Source organism: Oncorhynchus gorbuscha, linkage group LG15, assembly GCF_021184085.1.
Source record: "Oncorhynchus gorbuscha isolate QuinsamMale2020 ecotype Even-year linkage group LG15, OgorEven_v1.0, whole genome shotgun sequence".
Lineage (NCBI taxonomy): Eukaryota > Metazoa > Chordata > Actinopteri > Salmoniformes > Salmonidae > Oncorhynchus > Oncorhynchus gorbuscha.
Genome location: NC_060187.1, coordinates 60,223,506 through 60,245,415, shown reverse-complemented (window position 1 = coordinate 60,245,415; position 21,910 = coordinate 60,223,506). Strand labels below are relative to the sequence as shown.

Here is a 21,910-nt window from a genome sequence, read left to right as displayed (position 1 = left end):
GTATATTAAGTTGCATGTGTGTCTTGGCCTAAGATGAATGCTGCTCGCCTGCTCTCAATTAACCTCTGGAGACCACCACAGGCTCATGCAGTATTAATGATAGAACTCACATCATATTACTACTGCGCCTCTGGGGGGGAAAAAACCATTCCTGGTGTGTCAGTCAACCGCATCAAATTCTGACATGCTGGGGTGGTGTGGTGGTTAGCTAATTACCCCAGTGGGAGATTTACAGGATGCAGGCATTATGCTTTTGTTTCAATATTTACATGTATATCAGTGGGCTTAAGTGTTCCTTTGTGTTTTTATGATTGATTAATATTCAGAAGATCAAATGCTACTAATATTCTTATCCTCGTTGATAGTACACTGTATTTCACTGCAGGGAAAGAAAGAAAAAAAGCTACGCCAGACTTCCAGGTGATTTGTCTGCATCATAGTTGCCAGAAAGTCCAGGAAAGTTACAAGCTCAGCCACAGCCACACCGAGCACAAACTTGCATTAGCCTTTACTCAACATCAAAACGAAATGTACCTATTAACAAATAAATCCTCTATGTTCATCGGCTCCTTGAGGGCAAACAGGAACGTTGGCTGAAACATTGCCTCGGCTGCTGTCAGTCTCTGCCCAGCCATGAATTTATGCATTCGTTTGATGAACGTCAACGAACTTCCCCTTCAGATTCTACCGAGCTAATTATAAACCGTGTCGCTCGAGGCAGCGAAGGATCGATCAAGCACGGGCTCTTCCAGCCATACTGATTCGATTGGGCTCCCGAGTGGTGCAGCGGTCTAAGGCACTGCGTCTCAGTGCAAGAGGTGCCACTACAGTCCCTGGTTTGAATCCAGGCTGAATCACATCCCGCTGTGATTGGGAGTCTCATAGGGCGGCGCACAATTGGCCCTGTGTCGTCGGTTTGGCCAGGGTAGGCCGTCATTTTAAATAAGAATTTGTTTAACTGACTTGCCAAGTTAAATAAAAAAAAAATGTTAAAAAAAATGTGTTTGTGATAATTGCGTGCCTGTGTTAAATCCACAGCAAATCAATAATCCATAATTGACATTGCTGCATGCCACCATTCCAGTTTAATTAAGGCCATCAGTTTAGTGACTGACCTGTGTTCTTAACCCCGTCGCCTGTTTTTGTGTTTCAGATGATGAAGTTTGCCTGGGACAACTACAAGAGCTTTGCCTGGGGCAAGAATGAGCTACGGCCCCTGACCAGGAATGGCCACATTGGGAACATGTTTGGTGAGTGGTGTTTTGTGGCCCCAGGCTAAAAAGCCCCATATGCCCTCAATGAGCTGCTCGTGAAGGTCTTACGGTCTTTATCAAAAACAGTCAAATGGTCTGCAGTCATGGACACACAATTGTCTGTGGGTCTTAGTCGACCTCTAGGTCAAAGAGTTTTCATTAATGCTAATCGCTCATAGAAGAGAATGTTCTCATTGTGGAAGGTATTCTTCGCTCGTCAACATTTTAGAGACGTGCAGGTAAGCGGATCCCCTGGCTACCATTATTTAATCATCTTTGTTGTGTTGCACATGGTTGTACTGTAGGTGGAAAAAGCCTGCCATAGGCTTCCTGATTACCAGTGCATGTTATGTGCATTTCCCACTTGTCGGTGTGTATGAACCCACCTGTCAGAATGGTTCTTTCCAGGTCCATCAGACTGTGATCTGTCCCAGCAGCCTTTATACCACCTTGTCATTGTGTGGGCATTAATCGGATATGGTACCAGAAGGTTCCTCAGGTCCCTAATGACACGTGTACGCACGCACGCACGCACGCACGCACGCACGCACGCACGCACGCACGCACACACACACACACACACACACACACACACACACACACACACACACACACGTCTGAGCGACAGGATATCCTGTGATAAAGCTCTTAATAAAAGTGTAATCAGCTTTTAATGAGGATTGGGTTGGTGGGCCTTTGTCTGTCTGACACGACTGAGTTCATCCACATCCTGTCTACTTGGATTGTGGAGTATTGAGGCCATTATGTGAGACAATGCTAACCTTTCTCTCCGAGGTTTGATGGCATCTCTTCGTTCTCTCTCATCGTGTCGTAGTAATACAATAATGTGTCTTCCAAATGGAACATGCATGTAAATGTGACTGTACTGTAGTATTCATGTAAATGTGACTGTACTGTAGTATTCATGTAAATGTGATTGCACTGTAGTATTCATGTAAATGTGACTGTACTGTAGTATTCATGTAAATGTGACTGTACTGTAGTATTCATGTAAATGTGACTGTACTGTAGTATTCATGTAAATGTGACTGCACTGTAGTATTCATGTAAATGTCATGCATTATGCAAATCGGGTGATAACTCAGCCTTCTCTCCCCATGTGTTGGAATTAAGACCGACAAAAGGGACCTTATCCAACCCTTTGCATGATATCCGGTTGTATTTCATAGCCCTACAGATGTAGGATTTAATTTGATCAACCTGCAGGACATTTAAAACTTGTAGTGTATTTGAGGTTTTAAAAGGTTCCAAAGTTAGTCATTTCCATTTTGAAAGTTCAAACCTGATTTTCCCTGACGAAAAATGTATCAACCCCTGCTAAAATGTCAATTCGTCACAATCCACATAATAATTCTGTGACGTAGAAGTCCGTCACTGGCCGCGGGCAGCATTTGGTTCTTTAACGCTCGCACACATTCATCACTCCTCACTGCTCCCTTATCAGATAAGGTAACAATGTGGGTCGACACACAAGTTAACTTCTCTGTCTTAGTACATACATTTCACACTTATGTCAATGTTCATATTTAATACGAGCAATATGTATTTTACGTATCGATGTTATGGATGAGCGCGTTGTGTGTTTGTTCTGTTCCTCTCTCTATCTCTGTAGCTTCCGGGTATGCTGGATAAGGACCCAAGCTAAGGGAATTGGGCTGACTTTGTAGTGCCTGTCCCAAATGGCTCATTAATGCAAATGTGCATATTGAAAGACACTGTCAGTAGTGACGTCATTTTGTAACTGTTATGTTGTGATATTGTTTCATAAACATGTTGCAATGTATATACTTTAGTACGTTTAATTAATGGAAAATGTAGGTTTGAGGAGGTAATTGCTTAATTAATTAGGGTTAATTGTTCTGAGGGGAGGGGCAAGCCCTACAAAAGGAGCCTCTCTTTCAGTTCATGGAGAGGCCATTTTGGATTGATCTGTGAATGGGGCAGCATTGTTTTCAGCTGTCCCATAAGGTATATGTTTGATGGCAGTATTGTTGTTTTGTTTTTGTTCTGGAATCACTTTGTAAATAAACACCCTGAAGCACAGAAGAACTTTTGTGGTTCCAACCATCTTTTTTATTTTGACAGAGTTTAGGTTTTCCACTATAGCCTTCTGGCCTCCTCTACGTGATAGAGGTTAGGTTTTCCACTATAGCCTTCTGGCCTCCTCTACGTGATAGAGTTTAGGTATTCCACTATAGCCTTCTGGCCTACTCTACGTGATAGAGGTTAGGTTTTCCACTATAGCCTTCTGGCCTCCTCTACGTGATAGAGGTTAGGTTTTCCACTATAGCCTTCTGGCCTCCTCTACGTGATAGAGTTTAGGTATTCCACTATAGCCTTCTGGCCTACTCTACGTGATAGAGGTTAGGTTTTCTACTATAGCCTTCTGACCTACTCTACGTGATAGAGGTTAGGTTTTCCACTATAGCCTTCTGGCCTCCTCTACGTGATAGAGGTTAGGTTTTCCACTATAGCCTTCTGGCCTCCTCTACGTGATAGAGGTTAGGTTTTCCACTATAGCCTTCTGGCCTCCTCTACGTGATAGAGGTTAGGTTTTCCACTATAGCCTTCTGACCTCCTCTACGTGATAGAGGTTAGGTTTTCCACTATAGCCTTCTGACCTACTCTACGTGATAGAGGTTAGGTTTTCCACTATAGCCTTCTGGCCTCCTCTACGTGATAGAGGTTAGGTTTTCCACTATAGCCTTCTGGCCTCCTCTACGTGATAGAGTTTAGGTATTCCACTATAGCCTTCTGGCCTACTCTACGTGATAGAGGTTAGGTTTTCCACTATAGCCTTCTGGCCTACTCTATGTGATAGAGGTTAGGTTTTCCACTATAGCCTTCTGGCCTCCTCTACGTGATAGAGTTTAGGTTTTCCACTATAGCCTTCTGACCTACTCTACGTGATAGAGGTTAGGTTTTCCACTATAGCCTTCTGGCCTCCTCTACGTGATAGAGTTTAGGTTTTCCACTATAGCCTTCTGGCCTCCTCTACGTGATAGAGGTTAGGTTTTCCACTATAGCCTTCTGGCCTACTCTACGTGATAGAGGTTAGGTTTTCCACTATAGCCTTCTGACCTACTCTACGTGATAGAGGTTAGGTTTTCCACTATAGCCTTCTGGCCTCCTCTACGTGATAGAGGTTAGGTTTTCCACTATAGCCTTCTGGCCTCCTCTACGTGATAGAGGTTATATATGCCATTTAGCAGACGCTTTTATCCAAAGCGACTTACAGTCATGTGTGCATACATTCTACGTATGGGTGGTCCCGGGGATCGAACCCACTACCCTGGCGTTACAAGCGCCATGCTCTACCAACTGAGCTACAGAAGGACCAGAGGTTAGGTTTTCCACTATAGCCTTCTGGCCTACTCTACGTGATAGAGGTTAGGTTTTCCACTATGAAAACAATTACACACAAAACATGATGGGAAGGTTAGGTTTTCCACTATAGCCTTCTGGCCTCCTCTACGTGATAGAGGTTAGGTTTTCCACTATAGCCTTCTGACCTACTCTACGTGATAGAGGTTAGGTTTTCCACTATAGCCTTCTGACCTACTCTACGTGATAGAGGTTAGGTTTTCCACTATAGCCTTCTGACCTACTCTACGTGATAGAGGTTAGGTTTTCCACTATAGCCTTCTGGCCTCCTCTACGTGATAGAGGTTAGGTTTTCCACTATAGCCTTCTGGCCTCCTCTACGTGATAGAGGTTAGGTTTTCCACTATAGCCTTCTGGCCTACTCTACGTGATAGAGGTTAGGTTTTCCACTATAGCCTTCTGGCCTACTCTATGTGAAAGAGGTTAGGTTTTCCACTATAGCCTTCTGGCCTCCTCTACGTGATAGAGGTTAGGTTTTCCACTATAGCCTTCTGACCTACTCTACGTGATAGAGGTTAGGTTTTCCACTATAGCATTCTGACCTACTCTACGTGATAGAGGTTAGGTTTTCCACTATAGCCTTCTGGCCTCCTCTACGTGATAGAGGTTAGGTTTTCCACTATAGCCTTCTGGCCTCCTCTACGTGATAGAGGTTAGGTTTTCCACTATAGCCTTCTGGCCTACTCTACGTGATAGAGGTTAGGTTTTCCACTATAGCCTTCTGGCCTACTCTATGTGATAGAGGTTAGGTTTTCCACTATAGCCTTCTGGCCTCCTCTACGTGATAGAGGTTAGGTTTTCCACTATAGCCTTCTGGCCTCCTCTACGTGATAGAGGTTAGGTTTTCCACTATAGCCTTCTGGCCTCCTCTACGTGATAGAGGTTAGGTTTTCCACTATAGCCTCCTGGCCTCCTCTACGTGATAGAGGTTAGGTTTTCCACTATAGCCTTCTGGCCTCCTCTACGTGATAGAGGTTAGGTTTTCCACTATAGCCTTCTGGCCTCCTCTACGTGATAGAGGTTAGGTTTTCCACTATAGCCTTCTGGCCTACTCTACGTGATAGAGGTTAGGTTTTCCACTATAGCCTTCTGGCCTCCTCTACGTGATAGAGGTTAGGTTTTCCACTATAGCCTTCTGGCCTCCTCTACGTGATAGAGGTTAGGTTTTCCACTATAGCCTTCTGGCCTCCTCTACGTGATAGAGGTTAGGTTTTCCACTATAGCCTTCTGACCTCCTCTACGTGATAGAGTTTAGGTATTCCACTATAGCCTTCTGGCCTCCTCTACGTGATAGAGGTTAGGTTTTCCACTATAGCCTTCTGGCCTCCTCTACGTGATAGAGGTTAGGTTTTCCACTATAGCCTTCTGACTTACTCTACGTGATAGAGGTTAGGTTTTCCACTATAGCCTTCTGGCCTACTCTACGTGATAGAGGTTAGGTTTTCCACTATAGCCTTCTGGCCTACTCTACGTGATAGAGGTTAGGTTTTCCACTATGAAAACAATTACACACAAAACATGATGGGAAACAGAGGGTTAAATACAAGTAGATTGCTCGGGGAAATGAAAACAAGACAAGACAAATGGATATATGAAAAAACCGAACAAGGAGAGGAGCCGACTTCGGCGGAAGTCGTGACAGTACATTCTATTTTAAAGCAGCTTTGTAGACCTAACACATGGGAAGACTTTAAATCTTCTAAATATTATTGAAATTGTTGCTCTACCTAATTACACAGTACCACTTAAGGTACCATTTATGCAGTGAAATGTAGAAATAACACAGACAGCAGCTATTAGAGGTTAGAGGTCACCAAATTCCTACTGGTGTTTATCATTTAATTGCTTCCTTTATCTGAGTAATGTAATTAGCCTCTGTGAAATAAATATCCCCTTTACTGATCAGCCAGATATACGCAGAGGAGATAACTTATCGAAATCAGTCATCAGTAAATTTGTCTCTCAAAATTGTGTCTATTCTTTCAAGTCTCTGGGGAAAGAGATCGGCTTACTACTTCAACCCAATATCGCTAATCCCACTAAGCAAATTAACTTCCATTCCGTTGGAAATCTGACATGGTTTTCTCTCTCCACGCCCCGTTTACTAATACTGACGAACATGTGGGAAGGGAGAGGCGAGAGGTTGTCCTGTGGGTGACTGTCACACTGTGCTGGAGGAGTGCTACGTTGGAAGAAGCCAGGTGTGAAATTGGATGCTGTGTTCTTTTAATTTAATCCCATGACTAAACAGAGACTGAGGTGAGATTGGATCGTCAGTTAGCCTACTTGTCACAAGCATGTTGTAAATATGCTGAAGAGTCACTGGAACGTCCCTCCTGCTCTCTCTCTCTCTCACTCCAGACTCAGTCGACGCCCCTGACCGAGAGGTAGAACCCATCTGCTGCTGCCTCTCTTCTCTCTCCTCATCCTCTTTCTCTGCATCCTCCTTTTTCTTCTCTGTTTTCCTTCTCTCTTTATGATTCACGGTTTTAAGACATCACACTTTCCCCCTCTTTGCCCATGAAAAGGTTGTAGCGCTGCCCGGACAACTACAGAGAGAGGATACCGAGGATTTTACTCAAACGTATTAAGTGCAAGTTCATTCTCACATTTTTCACAAAGTTGTGGGCGAGTAATGGCACAGTAGAACTCTAAGTGCTGAAGGCTCTTGTGTTTATGTGTGGGAGTGCACTTCACGTGGGAGTTTACAGTACATTGATTTGTTCTGACCAACACCACCTCATTTACAGCTTTTTAAAAGCATTTCATCATTAAAATTCCTTATTAACATTTTTTTCCTAAGACCCACACATATTTGCTATAACTTTCAGAATGATAAGCAGGTAACACTAAGTGGCCTATGACAGGAACCAGGCAAGAACAAGTGATTTTATGATTATTCTACACGTATTATACACAATTTTGTGTTGTTCTAATGCTCAGCTTGAAATATAGGGAATGATAAGTGGCAGCATAATCTCTAACTCCTAGTAGTATCATAGATGTATCTAATGTAAAAAAAAAAAAAGTCAAGTTGAATCATGAATGTCATATCACTGTTTACTTAGACCTGCTGATTAATCCTTGAGAGTCTGTTGACTCTTCTGGGTAGGCTTGTCACTAGATGTTGGAACATTTCTGCGGGGACTTGCTTCCATTCAGCCACAAGAGCATTAGAGATGTAGGGCACTGGCGATGGGAGATTAGACCTGGCTGGCAGTCAGCGTTCCAATTCATCCCAAAGGTGTTCGATGGGGTTGATGTCAGGGCTCTGTGCAGGCCAGTCAAGTTCTTCCACACCAATCTCAACAAACCATTTCTGTATAGATCTACCTTTGTGCACGGGGGCATTGTCATGCTGAAACAGGAAAGGGCCTTCCCCAAACTGTTGCCACAAAGTTGGAAGCACAGAATTATCTAGAATGTCATTGTATGCTGTAGCTTTAAGATTTCCCTTCAATGGAACTAAGGGGCCTAGCCCGACCATGAAAAACAGCCCCAAACCATTATTCCTCCTCCACCAAACTATACAGTTGGCACTATGCATTGTGGCGGCTGGCGTTCTCCTGGCATCCGCCAAACTCAGATTAGTCTGTCGGGCTGCCAGATGGTGAAGCTTGATTCATCACTCCAGAGAACACGTTTCCACTGCTCCAAAGTCCAATGGCGGCGAGCTTTACACCACTCCAGCCGACACTTGGCATTGTGCATGGTGAGCTTAGGCTTGATCCTTCGATGACGGCTCTTCCTATCATTGTGAAGCAAAATTAGTTGGATTGTTCACCCACTAATAGGGAACGTGAGCTGGGTTTAGACCGTCGTGAGACAGGTTAGATTTACCCTGCTCGGCCTTGGAAACCCATTTCATGAAGCTCCCGACAAAATATTTTATACTCCTGTCAGCAATGGGTGTGGCTGGTAATAGACACATCCACTAATTCCACAGTCTTTTTGCATGTATAGTGTATCAGTTGTGTTTTTGCAGAGGCTGCAACTCGCCTGTGTTGCCCTTTCGCATCTGTGGTGGAAAGAGGAAGAGCTGCAGCTCTATTTGTCAGACCAGGAGATATTCTGAAAATCGGTCTTCTCACGAAAACGTCTGTAGCGGCCGAACGGTTTGGCCTACAAAACTAATAGGACCGGTCTATGGAAAGAGGAGACTCTCGGACACAATGGCGTTACACGTGTCACGGGACTCGTCTGAAGGTAACCCATACACATGAATGGAAGTATGAAGGGTATGGGTTTATGGGTTAAATATGTGTAGAAAATGTAATAATAATATAGCTTTCTTATGTCTTCAAACCCTTATTCCATTTGACCGTGTTTTCTGTTGTTTATGGAGATGCCTTTTATCACGTTTCATTTGGTCTCTGAGCCTCAGATGGTTCTTTGTTAGTATTGTTATATTTGACATCTATTTACTCAGCTTTCTATTTACACAGACAAGGCAAATTGGACAACAAGTCTTCTAAATGTGTCATGGCCGGATGCTGAGAGAAACGAAATGAGTGCTGTTGATATGCCGAGCACAATCGAGGAATGATGTTGACATACTCAATCAAGACACATTGAAACTGGATCTGTGATGGAATTGAAATCCCTATGATAGTATGGAAGGTTGGTTTAATCTTTTAATGTGGTATGAGAAATGTTGTTCTTCATGCCTTTGACTGGTAAAGGAGAGACATAATGTGTCACACTGGCAGATTAGCTTGTGTGTGTGTGTGTGTGTGTGTGTGTGTGTGTGTGTGTGTGTGTGTGTGTGTGTGTGTGTGTGTGTGTGTGTGTGTGTGTGTGTGTGTGTGTGTGTGTGTGTGTGTGTGTGTGTGTGTGTGTGTGTGTGTGTATGTGTTTTTGGTTTTGCTGTCCTTGGGGACCAGAAGTCCTCACAAGGATAGTAAAACAAGGACATTTCAGACAAATGTGTGCATTTCGCTGGTCCCCACAAGGAAAAAGGCTATTTTAGGCTTAGGGGTTAGGGTTACAATTAGGTTTAGGGTAGCCCTTTCCTGCAGTTGAATGACCAAAGTGCCCTCTAGTGGCCTAATTGGTTAGAATGTTTTTAATAATTTCATAATATTTGTTTTTGAAATTAAATGCCGAGAATCTGTTGTTTCTATGTCAAACAGTTCTGTTATATTTCAGTCCTCTGTGATGTGTATATATAGTGTAATATCGGGATGCAAACTTAAAATTGAATAAATTTCAACTCCACAGAACATCTGACAAGGTACAGGTGCATTCTTTTTTTGAGCCCATAACCATGTGTGTGAGGTGTATACTTTCGTTTCAAAGTACATTTGTTTGACTACCAAGAAACACTCTGTGTGACCCTGATTTAGCCCACTGCAGTAAAAGATTATTACGGGTTAGGGGATTGGGAAAATAGGCTTGTGAATGGGAATCAATAGTTTGTCCTCAAGGATAGTAAAACAGACCTGTGTGTGTGTGTAATGTATTCATCGCAGCCACAATCACCCACATTTGTAGTTTGACGTTTCTTAGGAGAAGTTACATTATAATAAAAAAAGTTGGAAGTTTACATACACTTAGGTTGGAGTCATTAAAACTTGTCTTTCAACCACTCCACAAATTTCTTGTTAACAAACTATAGTTTTGGCAAGTCGGTTAGGACATCTATTTTGTGCATGACACAAGTCATTTTCCAACAATTGTTTACAGACAGATTATTTCACATATAATTCACTGTATCACAATTCCAGTGGGTCAGAAGTTCACATAGGCCACAAGCCCACTGATAATCTCCCCCGATCTGGGGCTCCACGCAAGATCTCACCCCGTGGGGTCAAAATGATCACAAGAACGGTGAGCAAAAATCCCAGAATCACCTGCAGTGAATGACCTGCAGAGAGCTGGGACCAAAGTAACAAAGCCTACCATCAGTAACACACTACGCCGCTAGGGACTCAAATCCTGCAGTGCCAGACGTGTCCCCCTGCTTAAACCAGTACATGTCCAGGCCCGTCTGAAGTTTGCTAGAGAGCATTTGGATGATCCAGAAGAAGATTGGGAGAATGTCATATGGTCAGATGAAACCAAAATATAACTTTTTGGTAAAAACTCATCTCGTCGTGTTTGGAGGACAAATAATGCTGAGTTGCATCCAAAAAACAACATACCTACTGTGAAGAATTAGTTTTTCTGCAAAGGGACCAGGATGACTGATCCGTGTAAAGGAAAGAATGAATGGGGCCATGTTTCGTGAGATTTTGAGTGAAAACCTCCTTCCATCAGCAAGGGCATTGAAGATTAAACGTGGCTGGATCTTTCAGCATTACAATGATCCCAAACACACCGCCCGGGCAACGAAGGAGTGGCTTCGTAAGAAGCATTTCAAGGTCCTGGAGTGGCCTAGCCAGTCTCCAGATCTCAACCCCATAGAAAATAGAGGGAGTTGAAAGTCCGTGTTGCCCAGCAACAACCCCAAAACATCACCGCTCTAGAGGAGATCTGCATGGAGGAATGGGCCAAAATACCAGCAACAGTGTGTGAAAACCTTGTGAAGACTTACAGAAAACGTTTGACCTCTGTCATTGCCAACAAAGGGTATATAACAAAGTATTAAGATGAAATGTTGTTATTGACCAAATACTTATTTTCCACCATAATTTGCAAATAAATTCATTAAAAATCCTACAATGTGATTTCCTGGATTTTTTTTCTCATTTTGTCTGTCATAGTTGAAGTGTACCTATGATGAATATTACAGGCCTCTCATCTTTTTAAGTGGGAGAACTTGCACAATTGGTGGCTGACTAAATACTTTTTGCCCCACTGTATATCCACAGTAAAATGAGCACTATATCGACATAACCTGAAAGGCCGCTCATCAAGGAAGTAGCCACTGTTCCGAAACCGCCACAAATAAGCCAGTCTACAGTTTGCAACTGCTCATTGGGACAAAGATCATACTTTTTGGAGAAATGTCCTCTGGTCTGATGAAACAAAAATATATGTTTTTGGCCATGATGATCCATCGTTATGTTTGGAGGAAAAAGGAGAGGCTTGCAAGCCGAAGAACACCATCCCAACTGTGAAGCACAGGGTGGCAGCATCATGTTGTTGGGGTGCTTTGCTGCTGGAGGGACTGGTGCACTTCACAAAAGATGGCAAATTATGTGGATATAGGGAAATTATGTGGATATATTGAAGCAACATCTCAAGACATCAGTCAGGAAGTTAAAGCTTGGTACAACATTTTTATTTTACCTTTATTTAACTAGGCAAGTCAGTTAAGAACAAATTCTTATATTCAATGACGGCCAATTGTAAATAAAAACAGCCTATAGGGAGGAGGTCAGAGAACTGACAGTGTGGTGCCAGGACAACAACCTCTCCCTCAATGTGAGCAAGACAAAGGAGCTGATCGTGGACTACAGAACAAGGCAGGCCGAACAGGCCCCCATTAACATCAACGGGGCTGTAGTGGAGCAGGTCGGGAGTTTCAAGTTCCTTGGTGTCCACATCACCAACGATCTATCATGGTACAAACACACCAAGACAGTCGTGAAGAGGACACAACAAAACCTTTTCCCCCTCAGGAGACTTTGGCATGGGTCCCCAAATCCTCAAAAGGTTCTGCAGCTGCACCATCGAGAGCATCCTGACCGGTTACATCACCGGCTGGTATGGCAACTGCTCGGCACCATCAGGCGCTACAGAGGGTAGTACGTACTCCCAGTATATCACTGAAATCATAGACTGTTTTCTCTGCACGACAAGCGGTACCGGAGCGCCAAGTCTAGGACCAAAAGGCTCCTTAACAGCTTCTACTCCCAAGCCATAAGACTGCTGAACAATTAATCAAATGGCCACCGGACTATTACCTTGACCCCCCCCCCCCCCCCCCCCCTCCATTTGTTTTGTACACTGCTGCTACTCGATGTTTATTATCTATGCATAGTCACCTCACCCCTTCCTACATGTACAAATGACCTCTAACCTGTACCCCCGCACACTGACTTGGTACCGGTACCCCCTGTATATAGCCTTGTTATTGTTAAGTTATTGTGTTACTTTTTCTTTTTTTAATTTAGTAAATATTTTGTCTTAACTCTTCTTGAACTGCACTGTTGGTAAAGGGCTTGTAAAGTAAGCATTTCACTGTAAGGTCTATACTTGTTGTATTCGGCGCATGTGACAAATAAAGTTTGATTTGACATATTTTTCTCTCTCTCTCTCTCTCTCTCTCTCTCTCTCTCTCTCTCTCTCTCTCTCTCTCATATATATATATATTAAATTCAAGGGGCTTTATTGGCATGGGAAACATATGTTGACATTGCCAAAGAAAGTGATGTAGATAATAAACAAAAGTGAACTAAACAATAAAAATGAACAGTAAACATTACACTCACAGAAGTTCCAAAATAATAAATACATTTCAAGTGTCTTATGTATATATACAGTATGGTAACGATGTGCAAATGGTTAAAGTACAAAAGGGAAAATAAATAAACATATATGGGTTTTATTTACACTTCACTGGTGACCTTTTCATGTGGCAACAGGTCACACATCTTGCTGCTGTGACGGCACACTGGTATTTCACCCAGTAGATATGGGAGCTTATCAAAATTGGGTTTGTGTTCAAATTCTTTGTAGATCTGTGTAATCTGAGGGAAATATGTTTCTTTCTCTCTCTCAATTTCAATTCCCTTTCTCTTTCTTTCTCTCTCTCTCACACACACGCGCGCGCGCAAACGCCCACGTGCACACACACTGTGCAGTGATTATCTTAGGTCAGCTTGAAGTGCTCATTTAGCTGGACAGGTAGTTAAGGCTTCCCTGGCTGGCAGACAGACGATTTCTGTAGTCTGAATCGGAGCTTGAGAGTTGTGCCTCAGCCAACACACATCATTACAGGGGGATAGCTGATGGACAGGAGAGTCGGCAAAGGCAAGGACATGTGCAGCAACTGTCACTGCCTTCTGAGAGAAGAAGCAGATCGCCTGGAGTAAGGGATGATGAGAAGGCTTCAGGAGTGTCATAACATCCAAGGCTTGCGGCTAGGAAAAGACTTGTATATGTATAGATATGGAGAGAAACTTTCTGAGTAGGGAGGGTAACATAAAGTCATGCGGGGACACTTGTTAATATTTAGAGAATTGCCAGAGAAAACACTTAAGCACGTTGAATAATTTTGAGAGTTTGGCTCGGGAGCTCTCGCTGGTGCCCTAGTTTTATGAGTGTTTAAACTAAAAATAATCTTGTGACATTCTTCTTGAAGCGTGCATATTATCTGTGAGGCTGATTCGAAGCAGGCACCAGGCGGCAGGTGTTCCCTGTCTTTGAACAGAGCTAGAGTTGGAGCTATAGTAACGATGTAAAAGGAAGAACAGGAGGGGAACGTCATGTACTCGATCAACTCTGAATCCCACAGATTCCCCCTTGAAGAAACATATCAAAGGGGACCCTGAGTTTGAGAATCCCTGGGTCAGGCAGTATTATTATTTTCCTTTAAGTTTATTCAATACAGTTAATCAGATCCATATTTTGGGGATCCTTATTTTTTAATAGTTTCAGCTCCATCTACCTAGTATCACGTTAAGGTGTATGAGTTTACGCTTTAATGTTTATTGAATACAGCCTTTAGCATTCACTTGAACTCACCCAGGCAGTGATTCCCTGAATGTTTAAAGACGGAAGTATAGCCTACTCTTGTTGTTGTCGTTGCTGTTCTCCCTCGCTCCCCCAGACTCCTAACACCGTATCATTCCATGTCCAAATCACTCAAACCAAATTTTAGAGAACAAGTTGATTGTTCATTTTGTTCAACCTCTAGGTCAAACAAACAAGGCTTACAAACCCTCCAAATACAAAAGAAAGGTATCAATTCAGTACCACTCCATTGTGAATAGCAATCAAGGCTTTGGGCTCTTTGACCCCAGGGCTATTTCCTCGCCTTCGTACTTGGCTGGGAAGCAGCAGCTAAAGAGGAGAGAATATATTTCATGTCAACCCCGTCTGCTCATTATGTGTCCTTGGAAACCTTGGCTTTCTTTCACCTCTCCCTCCCCTCATCATCACAGAAGAGAGAAGAATAAATGGAAGAAAGAAAACATGGGCTGACTTTCAAACACCCTTCGAGATCTCCGGCTGCTGTGAGGAATAGGATTAGGCGGCGAGCTCCAGGAACGGTCGTCTGAAAGCTCTCTGTAAAACTGCTCATAAACAGACCGTTGCTTCAGGCCAACACTGCCACATAAACCCACGAGTAAATCCTTCCTTTGTGTCTCTGCTTACTGAGACAAAAAAACGGTGATGGAAATGCTAACCAAGATTATGTCCCAGTTTTCTAGATTGTCACACATAGACCCTACAGTGCCAGTAACTTGTCAATGTCTTTCACACCAATAGGTGTCCACTCGATGAGTTTTGATGATACTTTTTCTTTTTCTTCTGCACCATGACTCTCATTTTTATTTATTTTGGAAAAGGTTAGGCTTCTTTCCTAGCCTCTGCCTATTCTGTCCCCTTCCGAAGCATTAAAACAAATGGGGACAGTATCACTTCCTCTTCATGCTCACTAATGCGAGGCGAACCATCCCCAAGCCTTAATAGGGGCTTAAAGGGATGTTCATCCACTGTGAACGATGTCATTACCACGGATTTAGAATATGTGGATCACTAACTTAAGCACACACTGTAGCATACAGGGCAAACCCACCGCAGCCAGATGCTGAGGAGAACATAGTGATCATAACAGTACAGGAAAAAAAGGACACGACATTAGCAGTCACAGAATCACTTTTCCCTGTGGAGCACAATATTGTCCTCCAATAGTTGTTCTATCCTTAAACAATGCATCTCTTATGGCTAGTAATTGGATTGTCTACACGCAGTGTTTTTGGCAGTTCTCTCTCTCTCTCCCCAACACAAAGAGACGGAACGCCCCACTCTCTCCTCGCTCCCCTTTGCAATTTCCTCTTGCCCTTTATCTTATCGCTGTGTCCTTTCTCAAAATATATTTTTATTTCCCTCGTTTCATCCCCCCTCGGTAGTCTCTACACCTCTGCCGCCCCTCCTCCTCTTTTCTTATTTTCTCTCCTCCCATGAGATGCAATTAAAAAGCACCAGCCTTCCCAGAATGCGACACGGGCCTACCCCTCAGCCCCTATGTGGACCCCAGGAAGAGTAACTGATGCTTTTGCAGCGGCTAATGGGGATCCTAATAAATACCAAATACCCCTTGACCTTTTGCGCACAGCACACCCAGGTACCATTTAAACCAGAGGCGTTTATAGAAGAAACCCACAAGCACTTCAATGGTCGTAAAAGCAGCATGGAGCACGGAGAAGGCCATGTGGAAGCTCAATAGAAGCCGATCGATGCCCCCAGGTGATGAAGTTGAGGGTATTTATTATTGAAGAGTCCTCTTCCCTCTTCTTCCACAGAGGTGGGATCAGAGTGGAAACCTTTTAGAGACCAGTTGGTGGTCCGTGGATCCCCTCGATCCCTTCCCTCTGATGGATAGGAATTTCTGATATAGCCAGGGTGAATTATTATGATGTGAGTAGGAGAAAAAACTGAGACGTTGAGAGGCATAAGATTCTGAAGGGATCTTTAGAGAGTGCCAGTCTGTATAGATACTGTCACAGTGAATAAAAACCATACGGGAGACACACGCTGGCACCATGGTTCCGAGTGTCAAGTCGACCTTGAAGCCCCATCATTCGCAGTCCTCCCTTTTCTGTTATCCAGAGAAGGCGTTGAACTGGGAAGCACCCTAACATTATTGCCATTCTATCCACCACCCTCCCACCTGTATAGAGAGCACACAGTTCTTTCCCACTCTCCAATTATGTCCCAGAGTGCATCTGGTCTCAGGGGTAGTGTACAATCGGTGAAGGTGCCAGTAGGGAGGGGTAAATAAAGTGGGATGACCTTTTTGTCAGGGTTAAATGAAGGGCTGGGCAAATGACGCCTCTACTCTGACTGTCAAATAATACATACAACCCGAGTGAATGGTCAACCCCACCTGTTCACACCCGCCTCACCTCCGCTTACTTCCCCCTCATCCCACAGGCACTGTGATGCGTGACACACAGTGTGGAAGATATCATCTACTGTATATCTCCATAGCGACAGAGCCCCAGGTGACAAGTCACTTTCCCAACCCCCGCCCCCCTCCCCTGTCACTTCTCTCACCCTGGAGACCCAGTCCCAACCCTCCTTTCAATCTCACAGATCTGATGTTGAACCAATAAGGTTTCCATCATTCTCTCCAGCAAGACACAAATCATCATAATTATAGTCTTGTGTGTGCTGGGGGATGGGCATACGGTATCTTTCACACATACAGTGTCTTTCAAATGTGATGCTTTTCCCACCATTGAAACCTCTTAAGGATCGGACCCTTTTTTTCCATTTTCACCTAAAATGACATGCCCAAATCGAATTGCCTGTAGCTCAGGACCTGAAGCAAGGATATGCATATTCTTGATACCATTTGAAAGGAAAAACGTTGAAGTTTGTGGAAATGTGAAATGAATGTAGGAGAATATAACACATTAGATCTGGTAAAAGATAATAGAAAGAAAATATATAGATTTTTCATCTTTGAAATGCAAGAGAAAGGCCAATATATGACTTAGGAATCTAGGCACAATTTAGATTTTGGCCACTAGAGAGCAGCAGTGTATGCACAAAGTTTTAGACTGATCCAATGAACCATTGCATGTCTGTTCAAAATGTTGTATCAAGACTGCCCAAATGTGCCTAATACATTTTCAAGTTCATAACTGTGCACTCTACTCAAACAATAGCATGGCATTCTTTAACTGTAAAATGTACTGTAAATTGGACAATGCAGTTAGTTAATAAGAATTTAAGCTTTCTGCCCACATCAGATATGTCCTTGGAAATGTTCTGGTTACTTACAACCTCATGCTAATCACATTAGGCTACGTTAGCTCAACCGTCCTGCGGCGGGGGGGGGGGGATCCTGTAGAGGTTATTAAACAAACACCAGTTATGAGATGTAGTAGATATGTATAGCTCATTATTCTACCTACTGTAATTTTCTAAGGGATTGTACAGTAGTTGTCTTCTTAGAGGCAGATATTCTACACAGCACAATGTTTTCTTTGCTAGGTCTCAGGGAATAGGAGGACTTAGCTTCTAGCATACGGAGAAGATTTTCCCTAAGAGACGCATGTAAGAAGGGTTGCGTTATGATGAGCTTCTATTGGCTGTCATGGACAAAGTGGAGTTGTTATTATATATGGTGCATTTTGAAAGTATTCAGACCCCTTTTACGAAATGTTGTTGCTTTATAGACTTACTCTAAAATGAATTACATTTATTTATTTACCCTAATCAAATAAAATTGTATTGGTCACATACACATATTTAGCAGATGTTATTGCGGGTGTAGCGAAATGCTTGTGTTCCTAGCTCCAACGGTGCAGTAGTATCTAACAATTCACAACAATACACAAATCTAAATAATAATGGAATAAAGAAATATATCAATTCAAATATTAGTACAAAAATAAAGAAATATATAAATATTAGGACGAGACATATATAGATATTAGGACAAGACACACCTGTCAATATAAGGTCCCATAGTCGACAGTGCATGTCAGAGCAAAAACCAAGCCATAAGGTCGACGGAATTGTCCATAGAGCTCCGAGACAGGATTGTGTCGAGGCACAGAGCTGAGGAAGGGTACCAAAAAATGTCTACAACATTGAAGGTCCCCAAGAACACAGTGGCCTCCATCATTCTTAAATGGAAGAAGTTTGGAACCACCAAGACTCTTTCTAGAGCTGTAGGAATAAACTGTCTAAATACCTGTTTTCACTTTGTCATTATTGGGTATTGTGTGTAGATTTAATTGAATCCATTTCAGAATAAGGCTGTAACGTAACAAAATGTGGAAAAAGTCAAGAGATCTGAATACTTTCCGAATGCACTGTACGTACAGCAATTAATGTATGAATTCAGATTTCACAGTTTGGAGTGCAGCGTCTTATTATTTAATGTGTTATTGCCAAGGAACCATCTATTGAATGGGAGTTGCCACCTGCTTCTCTCGTCTCATTAGCAAATCTAGCATACATTCCAGGAGGGAAATCTGTGGCAGGAAACAAGTATATTCTGAAAGCTTACTGTTTCTCCGTGCATGAGATAGTACAGACGTTCCACGTTTTGTAAAAATGCCACATATAGTAGATCATGATATATATATATATATATATATATATATATACATTTTTTAAACCTTTATTTAACTAGGCAAGTCAGTTAAGAACAAATTCTTATTTACAATGACGGCCTATTTTCACTGCTTCCTATTAGGTGCAGGGGTGCAACATGTAAGCAGTCTCTACTGTACGTGTAGGTGATAACAGTATGTAAGAGGTACAGTAGTGTACAGTGATAGTATGTACATTAAGGAGAGATCAGCTCCACAGCTAGTCTCTGACTGTACGCTGTGGAAGAAGACCACCTGTCAGTACAGGTTTCTCCTTGTGCTGGATGATGGCAGACCTGGCTGCACTGCTCTGCTGCTGCTGACACTGGAGCAAATGCAACAGCCTGGAGCCTACAGGCCCCTACAGGTTCCCATGCACTGCTCCAGCCTCTAGTACAGCTTCACAAGTCTACTTTCTGGAGACTCAGCTGGGGTCCACAGATTTCCATGGACATCAGAGGGAGCAGAGGAAATTAGCTAGTGGGGTGTGCTAGAAAAAGTAGCTAGCTGAGTGAGCTAGCCGAAAGTACCTAGTGAGCTAGCCGAGAGCTGGTAGGAATAGGTACCGATTACAGACTGAGCTACCGTAGAGCTAGCAGAAAGAGCCAGCCTAGAGCTAGCAGAAAGAGCCAGCCAGATAGCCAGCCTAGAGCTAGCAGAAAGAGCCAGCCTAGAGCTAGCAGAAAGAGCCAGCCTAGAGCTAGCAGAAAGAGCCAGCCAGTGAGGCAGCATAGAGCTAGCAGAAAGAGCCAGCCAGTGAGGCAGCCTAGAGCTAGCAGAAAGAGCCGGTCAGTGAGGCAGCCTAGAGCTAGCAGAAAGAGCCAGCCTAGAGCTAGCAGAAAGAGCCAGCCAGATAGCCAGCCTAGAGCTAGCAGAAAGAGCCGGTCAGTGAGGCAGCCTAGAGCTAGCAGAAAGAGCCAGCCTAGAGCTAGCAGAAAGAGCCAGCCAGATAGCCAGCCTAGAGCTAGCAGAAAGAGCCGGTCAGTGAGCCAGCCTAGAGCTAGCAGAAAGAGGTACAAAGTGAGCTAGCCGAGAGCCAGTATATATAGGAATAGCGAGCGAACCAAGTAAACATTTTAAAAAATCAGCCAAGAGTGTTACCCGATTGCGCTAGCTGATTGAGATCGCAGGGAGTGTGTTGCGTCATCACTTCAAGGATTGACAGTGATCCAGATCCCGCTGTGTTGCCAGTCCCTACTGTGACAACTACACTTGTTCTGAGCCATGCAAATATATCTTCGAGCTCCTCTGTGAGGACATACAGTAGTTGATAGGACTGGGGGAAGAAATCATTTCTATTAAACCTTTCCACCAGACTACCCCTCTCCCCATTTTTGGATTAAAACAAACAAATAAAACCCCACTGTACTGAACATGAGCGCATCAACAAGCCCCTCGCCATAGGGATTACACAGTCGCGATAATGAAAAACTGGTAGCAAAATGTATGACGAAGCAGGGGGATTAAAAGGGATTGTACTGTACTCTATCGTAGAGGGAAATAGTTAGGGTCAAAGGTCAGGGGTTGACTTACCCGGGCCTACAACTTTATATCTCATTGTTATGTCTGTTATTCCCTTCCACCACTCATCCTGTCTACTGGCCCCGGACCCAGAGTTTATGTAAACCGATCAGTCTTGTCCGAGTCGTCTGACGTGCTATATGTGTCACGCCGAAGACACGGTGACCCAGATGATGACGTCTTCATGGCTATTTGGGTTGGTGACATGGTCCGTGACATGGTCAGTGACATGGTCCGTGACATGGTCAGTGACATGGTCCGTGACATGCTCGGTGGGGTGTAGTAATCAGCTTGGCACTTTAATCACCAGCCGTCACTCCCTCAAGCCTTTAAGCTCACGGTCGCATTAAGGAACAGCTTTTTGGTCCTTTCACTTTTGGTTCTATTTATATCCTATCCTTGACTCACTATAGGCCACTGTGTATCCCAGTAGTCGGCTTTAAATATTGTACCATGCGGAGTTCAATGGAATACTCACAAAGTGTTTGCGGTTTCCCCATCATACATCCACCACTCAGTCTGTTCTTGTCTCTATTTAGTCTACTATATTATCCATTTCTATCCACAACCATGGTATACTGTATATCTCCTTATTCTCGGTGTAGACCTACTTTCTATGTGGAGTTTTGATTGGAATACTTTGTATTTATGTCTCCTTTGAAACAACACTGACAAAGCAGCTCACCGTTCCTATTCACAGCATTTTGGATCCCTCCCTACCCACTAACACAGCAGCAGTATTTTCTGTTACTGTGGTGACCACCACACAGTTTCAACAGTAAGGCCCCTCCCTGACTAATAGGCCCCGCACACACATTCTCCCTCCTCAACCAATTATAATCACTCTTTTTCACACACCACCACTAGTGTGTCTGTGCATACAGGTTATTCATTGGTCGCCTGCTCAGGTATCTAAGGGATCCACTGGTAATTGCGCGGTAAAGGTGTGACTCAGTGCCCCAGACAGAGCGGATACTGCATAGTGGTTTGCCCCTCATAGGGAGGGAGGGAGAGAGAGGGAGAGAGAGAGAGAGGGAGGGGGAGGGAGAGAGAGAGAGAGAGAGAGAGCGAGAGAGAGGGGGAGAGAGAGAGAGTTCTCAGAGTGAGTAAAGGAGAGTTTAGCTGGTGTTTAAAGGTTGTTGGATGAGTTAATGATTTGAAGTTCAACAACTGTTATAAAAGAGATGAAAGTTTTTTGACCTTTGCAATTTGTTGTGAAATTACAGGTTGGTGCATGAAATGAAAGGTGAACGCACCTGCTGAGTTGTTAAACGAACCAATTATTGGTGAATTGTTAATTCATTGCTACTGTACGTACACAGTGTGTAAAGACTTTTCTCTCTTTTTAAATTGTTTGGTTTGTTGGAAAATGCTTTATAACTTAATGTTCTACAGATGTAAATGATTTCCCACAGTATATCCCATATCAAAACATACAGTTCTAATTATTTTTTTTAAAGTTCTCTATAATCACACTAGATGATTATTTAATTGTATTTCCAAATC

The 21,910-nt window shown here is 43.3% G+C and overlaps 1 protein-coding gene across 2 annotated transcripts in view; it reads left to right on the top strand.

Moving 5' to 3' along the window:
* Nucleotides 1-1,124: 1,124 nt before the first annotated feature.
* LOC123997612 (mannosyl-oligosaccharide 1,2-alpha-mannosidase IC-like) overlaps nucleotides 1,125-21,910 on the top strand; it is a 118,170-nt gene continuing 97,384 nt past the window's right edge. For both annotated transcript variants that reach the window (XM_046302018.1, XM_046302017.1), the window contains exon 1: nucleotides 1,125-1,250. In XM_046302018.1, the coding sequence (XP_046157974.1) occupies nucleotides 1,154-1,250 (97 nt within the window). In that variant the 5' untranslated portion in view covers nucleotides 1,125-1,153. The remainder of the gene's footprint in view (nucleotides 1,251-21,910) is intronic.